Genomic DNA, 10341 nt, shown 5'->3' on the forward strand with positions numbered 1-10341 from the left:
CGCTTGCCGGCCAAAAAAAAAAAAAAAAAAAAAAACACTTCACTGTCTAGGCCTATACATGTAAATTAAAGTTCGATACATCTATATTTAATACCTTCTTTAATATGGGTACTTAGTTTGTCTTCTCAGAAGTTTTAGCTATTTAGCCCAAAAGTGCTTCTAATTTCTAAAGGTTTATTATTAGGGTACTAGTAAATCCCAACACTCAGCAACAGAATGTGGGAATAGGTTTGGGGATATAGCTCAGCAGCACAAGTGCCTGTCTGGCAAGCGCAAGGTCCTGAGTTCAATTCCCAGTGCCAAAAATAAAACCAGAATGGGGTGCATATTGGGGTGGGGTGCAGTACTTCACACTGAGCTACATCCCCAGCTCTCTTCTTGCCTTTCATTTTGTGACTAGATCTCCCTAAGTCACTAAATTGTCCAACTTTGGCTTGCACTTCAGTTCTCCTGTTTCAGCCTCCCAAAAGAAAAGTCATGAGATGATTATATTACCAACATACTTAGAGACATTTTAACCATGATGTCCACCAGCTAATAGTTTGAGTCAGTTTCAGGCTGGGGAGGCGACTTAGTGGTAGAGCACTTGCGTGTGTTCCAGCACCATCCCCTCCCAAAAACTTTTTTTAAAAATTGGCACTTATTCGATTTTTTACTTGGCTTATTAAATTCTAACAGTGCAATGTTACTAAGTCAAAAATATGCTTTTATTTCAAATAGTTTAGCTGAAGCAACTGATGAGTACCCTACATTTATAAGTATGCTAACTCTTCTAATTTGCATTTTTACTTATTCAAAGGAATTGTTGTGAGCCTCATAATCTCTGCTTCTGTCTGTAATGCCCCATCAATTCGCAAGACACACCACTCCTCCTTGATTACACACCCTTTTCTGAAGAAAGTCTTCTATTTAGAACAAGTTCTACCCTGCTCAGGTATTATCCACACATCCCTCTTTCATCTGGCTAATTATTACCTATTCTCTGGGTCTCAGCTGGACATCATTTCCTGAGTGAAGCCTCTGTCAATCCCAGTGCATCTACCTTCCCTCAGTAAAGATAAATGCTCATGGAACTTATTCCCATGGCACCTGATAGTACTTCTTTAAGTCAGTCTACACACTTGTAATTATTTAACTACTACTTTTCTTCATCAGCTCTAAGGTCCATGAGAACAAGGAACTAAGTTTTATTCACCAATATAATTGTAAGTATTTAATCAACAGCATTTTAGTTAACTATAAATCCTGACACAATTTCTTCCTATTAAAAAAAAAAAAAAACATTATAGAGACTAAGGAGATAACTTGGAGGTCTAAACACCTGCCTGGCAAGGACAAGGACCTGAGTTCAATCCCCAGTACCACATGCCATGCCAGCCACAGAACCCTAGGGCCCCTGTGCTGGCCACCAAAAACAGGCATGGTGGTGCACACCCATAATCCCAGCACAGGGGAGGCTGAGACAGGAGGATCACCACAAGTCAGAGCTACTGCAGAGTGAGATCCTGTACTAAATATATTAAAAAAAAATTTCACTTCCCAAAACAGAGTTTTTAACACTTACATGTTACAAAGTTCAGATGTAAAGATCAAGTTGGTTCCCAAAAAATACAAGAATTATAAGAATTATGACTGGGGCATGCCTGAAAATTATCCTCCAGGAAATTTACTGAGCTCGAGCTTGGAAAAACTGTCCCAAGAGACCAAACTAAAAGAGGGACAGAAAGCTACATTAGAAGGCAATTCACCCACTCATACATGTCCAGCCATTTATGTGACCAGTACTCACTGACAGAGGTGTAGGACTCCTCTAAAAATAAATAAAAGTCAACCTGCTTTTGAAGGAGCAGAAAGGATGAGCTAGCATACAGAAACAGGTGACAAAAATATGCAAACAATTCCAATTCAGCAGAGGACTTTTTCACAACAGTAAAAACTTTGTATAATACATTGTTGTAAATTACAAATAAAACTATGCTATGGGTGATCAATAACAAAAGATACAATATTACCTAATGATCCCAAATCTGTCCATAATGAAAAAGCCATGCTTGAACACCACCTTGAAAGGTGGTTGGCCTTAGCAAGGCTTCCAACCATGAACAGAGCCTTTAACAAAGCAATCCAATTTCTCCAGCGTGTCACTAATGTAACTCAAACAAAAAGATGATTCTAGCTATACTGAAAAGGATCAAATACCAAGAGACTATTACTACTAACTAAAAATTTGTGCACATTTATCACATACCAGCACAGTGGTAGATGCGCTCTCTCTCCTGTCTCTCTATATATACATATATCATCTCATGTACACCTTATCAATTCTGAAATACAGAAAGACTTCCTCACTTACAGACAAGAAAAAAGTTTCAGAGTCGAAACAGCCTCCCCAATAATATACATTTGCTTAGTAGGAAAGCTGAAATTTTATCTAACACTGAAGTTTTTTTTCTTACAGCATTGCTGGGGAAGCACAGTGTTTAAAATTACAAAAGTGATTTCAAAATTGCTTTTTATTAAAGTTACAAAACAAGTATGGATTCTGTTTTCTGTAACTCTATGTTATAAAGCAGAAAATCACAGTCTCTCACACAGCACACATATTAACAAAAATCAAGCAGCATGAGGATGAGAAGGCTAGAGTAACTCCATCACTCACAAATCCTACCAACTGACATGCCTCTCCTTGGAAAAGTTAACTCCGATCCTTTTGCAGCCAGCAAGTCATCTGTGAGATATTTTGATACTGTGAATATTCAGCTCCTCATAAATCTTTAGTGATTTTAGCATCCATTAAAAGCCTGGGGGCTAGGGAGATGGCTCAGTGGAATAAGTGCTTCCCTGGCAAGCATAAGGGCCTGAGTTCAATGCCCGGTTCAAAAAAAAAAAAAAAAAAAAAAAAAGCCTGGTTTGAATCAGTTAATTCACCACTTGATTTTTCTGGTTGTATCATTTCTTACTATATTCTACTTACCTCCACTTAGCAGCTTCATGACCAGCCATAGCTCATCTTTTACCACAAAAGATGTGTAGTAAGATACAATATTAGGATGATGACATTGACTCATGGCTTGAATTTCTTTCTACAAAGAAGAGAAAACATGACAATTCATTATATGCAAACTCAAAACAAACACTGCAAGCCAGCGAATCCACATCTGGGATTCTACGCTGTGTTACAACCTGCCTAAGATATCTATGGCCTGATCTGTTCAAGAATGATTACACCATCGGGGAGAGAGCTCAGTGGAATAAGTGCTTGTCTGGCAAGTACAAGATCCGGAGTTTGATTCCCGGTACCACCAAAAAAAAAGAATGATTACACCAAAACAACCTCTTATTTCCTTCACCTCATTGTGAGCAGTCCTTCCACTCGTTATCCTGTGATCTCTGAAACCTGGCACAAACACTGCTTAGCCCACCTGGCACAGCTTCACAGAGGCCTTCATTGGGCCATATACTTTTACTTTAAGGTGTCACTGTTTATTTTTTTTTAATGTATTTTATTCTACTTTAAAGAGTAAAAAGAAAAAAGCAAAAACTAAGAAACAGAGCAGCATACAATACATATGGTACAGAATTTCAAAAAAAGATTAACAATGGTTGTTACATTACATATTTTTATCGTTCAAGTCTGTTGATCAAATTAACAGATATAGGGTTTTTTGGTGCATGTGTATTTGGTTTTTGGTTTTCTTTTCCTGCTTTGGGAAAGAGGATCTCATTATATAGTTTAGGTTGCATCTCACTATGTAGCCCAAGCTGGCGGGTCTCAAACTTAACTCAATGCTCCTGCCTCAGCCTCCCAAATGCTGGGATTACAGGCATGCACTACCACACTCAGATTTTTTTATTCTCTCTCTCTCCTTTTTTTTTTTCTGTTTGTTTGTTTTAAATTAATGGTTTTGGTTTTCTTTTTTGAGAAAGGATCTTGTTATGTAGTTCAGGCTGGCCTTGAACTGACGGTGATCCTCCTGCCTCAACCTACCGAGAGCAGGGATTACAGGCATGGGCCACCACTCCCAGCAGAAAATCTGATTTTATAGCCACAGAGAATAATTATGAATAACTAGAAAGTAGGTTTACTTGCTTATCTGGGTTTTTAAAAAGTATTATTTCACCTCATCATTGGGAAATGATTTAACAATTCTCACACTAAAGAGAAACATACTGGGCCAAGTGCAATAGCACATGCCCATCATCCCTGCATTTGGGAGGCTGAGGTGGGAGGATCGCCACAGCCCATCCTCAGAAACACAGTGAGAACCATCTCAGAGAGTAGGGAAAGAGGTAATAAAACATGACAAGGTCATAAACTAATCCAGAGTAGAAAACTAAGCCAAAGGTCTAAGTCTACCATTTACCAGTCTATGAATTTAAATTAGATATGGAAAAATATAATACCTTCTAAGTTCCTAAGTAGTCTTATTTACCTCTCTGGTACCATTCTTAACCCATTCTTGTTTTCTATTCATTCATTCATTCATTCATGTTTGGTACAGGGTCTCACTACACAGCTCAGACTCATAGTGATCCTCCTGTCTCATTCTCCCCAGCTCTGGGATTACAAGCATACACCACCATGCCTGGTTTCAGTGGCCAGCATGGGACACCTGAAATTCCAGGGCAGGCAAGGCATGCAGTACCAGGGATCAAACCCGGGTACTTGTGCTTGCCAGACAGTCACTTAGACTACCGAGCTCACTCCCCAGCCCTCCTAACCCATTCTGACTCCACCTCTATGACCCAGCCACATTTCAGTCTATGGTTACCTCTGCCTTAAGCACACCTCCCCATCATGTTTACCTAACTAAATCTAATTATTCCTTTTAATCTCAGACTAAGTTCCTCCCAGGACATCAGCCTGAGTTGTGCTCTTTCTCGTAGGTTCTAAGCACTCTAACAGCATATAATATACTGGGTAGTATGTTGTATGCTCATTTGTCTCTCCCTCCTATGCTGAGAGCTACATGAAGGCAAGTACCTAAAAGCAGATTCCCACAGTTTATCATACTGTATTGTAATTGCCTATTTCATGAGAACTAAGGCTATTCTTGGCACTTAAAAGTTTATTTAAGGCTATTCTTGGCACTTACAATTTACTAATATTTGTTGGATGAATGAAATCGTACAGCACTCTGCACAGCACATTACCTATTCAGCAGCTGTCCCATGCCCTTGGTATTTGTTCAGTAAGATCACTGTGAAAGTTGTCTATTAGCCTGATCCACAGAAGTGCTCAACAAAAGCTAGTTTTCCTTTTATCTTTTCTGCTTTAATGAAAACTCCTTTAATGGCAAGAACCTTGCCATACACATTTTGCAGCCCTCAAAATCATCAACATAGTCTTCCTCATCAAAAACTAGGTAATTATGAAAAATTAATAGAAAGTAGAAAAACTAAAGCAGTATTTATCTACTGACATAGCTACACAGGATTTAAAGAGATAAGATAAATACATATAAGAGGAAACAGGAGCATATGAGTAGTAAATGTTACAAGATATTAAATGTTACAAGAACCCAAAGAAAATAGTTAAGAAGGCAAGAGTAATTAAAGCAGCTTTCATAGAAGAGATGGGAACTATATTTAGGTCTATAAGATGTGGGGAAATTACAGTAGTAAACTGAAAGGCATAATGATTTTTTTTTTTTTTTTTTTTTTTTTTGGTGGCTGGCTCAGCCTGCACTGGAGGCAGGGCGGGTACAGCATGTGGTACTGGGGATTGAAACCTCGGTCCCTGTGCTTGCCTAAGCAGGTGCTTTAGACCACTGAGCTATCTCGTCCACCCAGCATAATATATTTAAGACAAAATCAGTAAACCTGTTTAAGGTGGGTAGTTCCTACGTTCTATAGATATCAAGTGCCTACCATACCAATGTATGTGACAGACCCAATTAATTAACCACAATGGTGAACCTTCACAAAACTTACAATTTGGTAAAGTTAGACAAATACTATCACAACACAGAATAATGAAATTTGATCTTTACTGTTAGATACTGTTAAGAGTTCACTAGAGAAACACATTACAAAAACTAGAAGGCATACTCAGAAGGCTTCAAAGTTTTACTCTACTGACACTGACAGATAAAAGTTAAGTGGGTTCTTAAGGTTTCTGAATGTTTACCTGAAATCAAATCATAAAGGACCATGTAAATATGTTAAAGAATTTAGACTTTAACAGGTACCAACTCCCCACAATGAACGTTGTCATTACTTATTGAAAACATATACTAAAAAATTTTAAAGAAAAATAATTTAGACTTTATACTAACAATACTAGGTAATATACAATACTAGGAAATGATAATAATGTATATTTCTTAATATAGATCACCATCAAAAAAGTTTAAAACAAAAAAGGGGCCAGGGAGTTGGCTCAGTAGAATAAGCACTTTCCTGGCAAGCGCAAGGGTCTGAGTTCAATCCCCGGTTCTGCCAAAAAAAAAAAAAAAAGTTTTAAAATTGTTGCTCAGGACTACAGCAAAACACACTACTAGATTCTGATTCTGTTCTTTCTACTGTGCAATTCACTCTGCAAGCTGTTACAGAACCCACTACTACACCTATAAGCACAAAGATGAATGCAAAGCACAGTGGTAAACTGCTAGGTCCAACCACTCAGAAGTCCTGAGACAGGAGGACTGCAGGAATCTGGGGTCAGCCTAGGACATGGTGAGTCCCTGTCCACAAATAAAAAAGATGAACAGCAAGTGTTGACAAGAATATAGAGAAATTGACTATACCTATAGAATTGTAAGAGATACAGTCACTTTGGGAAACAGCTTAGCAGTTTATAAAAAAAGTCAAACATAGTGTTACCTTGTGATTCAAAAATTCCACACTTAGGTATACACTCACGATGAATGAAAACATACCCGTACAGGAACACTTGCACAGAGATGTTCATCACAGTATTATTGTATTATTCATTAAAGCCAAAAAGGAGAAATATCCCAAAATCAAACAACTGATGCATGAGTAAGTAATGTGTAGTATACGCATCAAAAATAACATATCTGCTAACATTGGGACAAACTCTAGAAACACGCTAAATGAAAGAAATCAGACACAAAAGGCTAGACATTATATGATTCCATTTATGTGAAATGCACAGAATAGGCAATCTGTTCAGAAAGACATACTAACAGCTATCTATGATTGAAAAAGAATGGAGAATAACTACAAATGGGCATGAAGATTCTTTTTGTAGTGATGTGCAAATGTTTCATTCCGGGAAAAAAAAAAATTCCCAGAATGATACAGAGACAATAGTTGTATAACTTTGTGAAATATACTTAATACCATAGCAGTATACATTTGGAAGTGGGGGGGGGGATTAGGCAGCAGGTATAATACTGTGGATTAAAAAGTAATAATAATACTGGAGATAGAACCCAGGGCCTTTGCACTGAGCCACATCCCCAGCCTTTTAATTTTTTTATTCAAGTCTCACTAAATCACTATGTTGCCCAAGCTGGGTTTCAACTTACAATCTTCCTGCATCAGCTTCCCAGAGTACTGGGAGTACTGGGATTACCAGTATGCTCCACCATACCAGGTGAAAAGGATGATTTTGATGGTATATGAATTTTGTATCAGTAAAGTTATTTGTAAAAACTGCTACAGAATTTTTTTCTGAGAGCCAAGGTCTTGCTATATACTTGAGGCTGGCTTTGAACTCTGTAACCCAAGGTCCCCCTGAATTCAGGGCAACCCTCCTGCCTCAGCCTCTTGAGTGCTGATTACAAGCAGGTACCACCATGGCTGGCAGAACTAAAATTTTTAAACTCAGTTTAAGGAAGTCACTTTGTTGTTTAAAAAAAATCCTTCAAGGACACTTCAGAGAGAAGCTCTAAGGGCAGTAATCACTGGCAATGCCTTAGGGGTGGTGATGACACCCAAGCCATATTAAGTTCACATCATGGCCACAATTTATACTGCCATTACCCCTCTTGAATAAAACCCTAATTCTTTCACCTGTTGTTGGGTGGTTTGTTTTTCTGGTTTGTAGGCCTCAGCTATTCTTCCATGACACTCCGTCCCCACCTGGAAGCTCCCCATATCTGCCTGTTTCAAAGTCTATCCAACCTTGTGGGCCAGGACACGAACTCTCCACAAAAAACCCTACCCCTTATTTTTCTTCTAAAGATCTTTTAACTAAAAGGCTCTTCCTCTTCCACCCCTCTCTCCCTCCCTCCCTCCCTCCCTTCCCCTTTCCTTCTCTCCCTTCTCTCTGTCTCCCTCTCCCTCTCCCCCCCTCTCTCCCTCTCTCCCTCTCTCTCTCTCACACACACACTCATAGCCAGGGCTTTTGGCTGGTGACTGAATTTGAGGACATTATAGCTGACTTGCTGTTAGGAGGTGGGGTCTGGTTAAAAGAGGCAGGTGTGATGGTTGACTGGTTGTGTCAACTTGAGAAAGCAAAGTTCAGCTAGATTGGTTCAGCAATTCCACACCTTAGGATGTGAAAGACCCATTCAAGGGTGGCTTGTCACCTGAATAGTATAAACGGGAAATGAAGAAGGACTGTTCTGCTTCTTTTCCTTCAGAGGAGTTCCAATCTTCTGCCTTGCCTTTGTCTTGGATGTCACTTTCCCACTTCCATCACAAAACCATCAGCCTCCTGATACAAACTCACAAAGGAAACTGCAGGGAGCTCCAAACCTTCAACTGGATCCGTCAGTAGCCAGTGTGCAGACATATCCTTTGTCCTTTGATGTTTCTACTTTCCCTCTGCCATGCCTCACTGCCATACTGTCCTATCTAGTAGCCAGCTGACCATGAATTGAAACTTTTACAAACTCTAAGACAAAAGAACCTTTACTAAATTGTGAGTGTTATCTCTCGTTATATAGGTCTTGTTTTATCTTGGTCTTAACCATCCAGCAGAAAATTATAAAAACGAGGTATATAAAGCAAAACCAAATAAATATGCTGCACTGTGAAAGGCTCAAGTCAACTACTTCTGTGGATAACCCGCTACTATTGTGGGCTGCTGGACTGTGTTGGATTGTTTTGCTGAATTCACACACCTATAGTGTTTAGATGACAATGGGATACCCATTTCTGACAAGACTAAATAAAAAAAGGCGATACAAAGGAAGGACCATTTTGTATCTGTATATGCAGAATAGTTAGGATAGATATACAGCTACTTTCGCTTAATTCAATGAGAAAACAGATTTGTAGTAATAATGTTTGAACAGGATAGTCTGTCTGCATCATGTACTATGGATAACCACTAAGAAGATAATAGTGTACACTGTATTAAAAAAGAGAGAGAAAGAGAATTGTAGCTTTCATTTTAGAAGTATTTCAGTTCCTAGGTTAAGATAAATTCTAGGTTTGGGATTTTTCTTGATCCTGTTATGCAGAGTAGTATTGTTTTGCTGATTTCTTTCTCAGTGCCCTCATTAAATATGTACAGAAATTTTAAAAAAAAAATTGTGAGTGTTGAGTACTCTGTCCCAACAATGAGGAAAGTAACTAAGAGCAAAAGTCCTAACTTCAGCTATAGAATGTGAGACTCTTAATGAAAGGAAAGACTCTTTTTTTTAAATGTACTTAGTACAGGGTCTACAGGGTCTCACTGCACGGATTGAACTCATAGTGATCTTCCTGTTTTCAGCCTTCCAAGCGCTGGGAGTACAGGTGCGCACCACGATGCCCAGTCTCAGTCACCTTCTCAGCACATCCCAGGGATAGGGCCAGCACGGCATGGGGATCGAACCTGGGTCCCCTGCGCTTTAGACGCTTTAGTCCACTGAGCTATCTGACCAGCCTTGAGCTATCTGGCTGGCCTAAAAGGAAAGACATTTAAAACCTCTTATTGGGGCCAGGGAGATGGCTCAGTGGAATAAGCACTTCCCTCGCAAGTACAAGGGTCTGAGTTCAATCCCTGGTTCCACAAAAAAAAAAAAAAAAAAACACCTCTTGCTTTCCTAAGATGTTTGTCCCATGAATCTCATCCTAGGATCTACCATATTAGAGAAAAATCTCAAAATACTACATACTACAGAATCTCCAGAGATTAAAAAAAAAAAATGATTTCATTGCTGATTTGCCCATCATACTTAACAAAGGTTGTCACATGTACAACTCTTGACAAGATAAAGGGCCGATATACTGCCTTTTCACTAATAATTATTATAAGTTCAGCTTACATCAGCACTCTTTGGGGAACTCACACCACCATTACTAGGTATAGCAAAAATAACTTTGGAAATAAATTTTAATATCCCAAAATTAGAATTTTAGTATACTGGTTTCAAAAATTTTAAAGCAAAAAAAAAAAAAAAAAAAAATTAAAGCTTTGTATCTCTGAAGAGTCCCCAC

At 38.7% G+C, this 10341-nt stretch overlaps 1 protein-coding gene across 1 annotated transcript in view; it reads right to left on the minus strand.

Annotated features, from left to right (window-relative positions):
• Positions 1-10341, minus strand: part of Oxsr1 (oxidative stress responsive 1) — a 155504-nt gene that overhangs the window by 110693 nt on the left and 34470 nt on the right. Inside the window, exon 3 of the mRNA XM_004642146.2 lies at positions 2975-3083. Within this exon, the coding sequence (XP_004642203.1) occupies positions 2975-3083 (109 nt within the window). The remainder of the gene's footprint in view (positions 1-2974; positions 3084-10341) is intronic.

This window comes from Octodon degus, unplaced genomic scaffold, assembly GCF_000260255.1.
Source record: "Octodon degus isolate 3935 unplaced genomic scaffold, OctDeg1.0 scaffold00147, whole genome shotgun sequence".
Classification (NCBI taxonomy): domain Eukaryota; kingdom Metazoa; phylum Chordata; class Mammalia; order Rodentia; family Octodontidae; genus Octodon; species Octodon degus.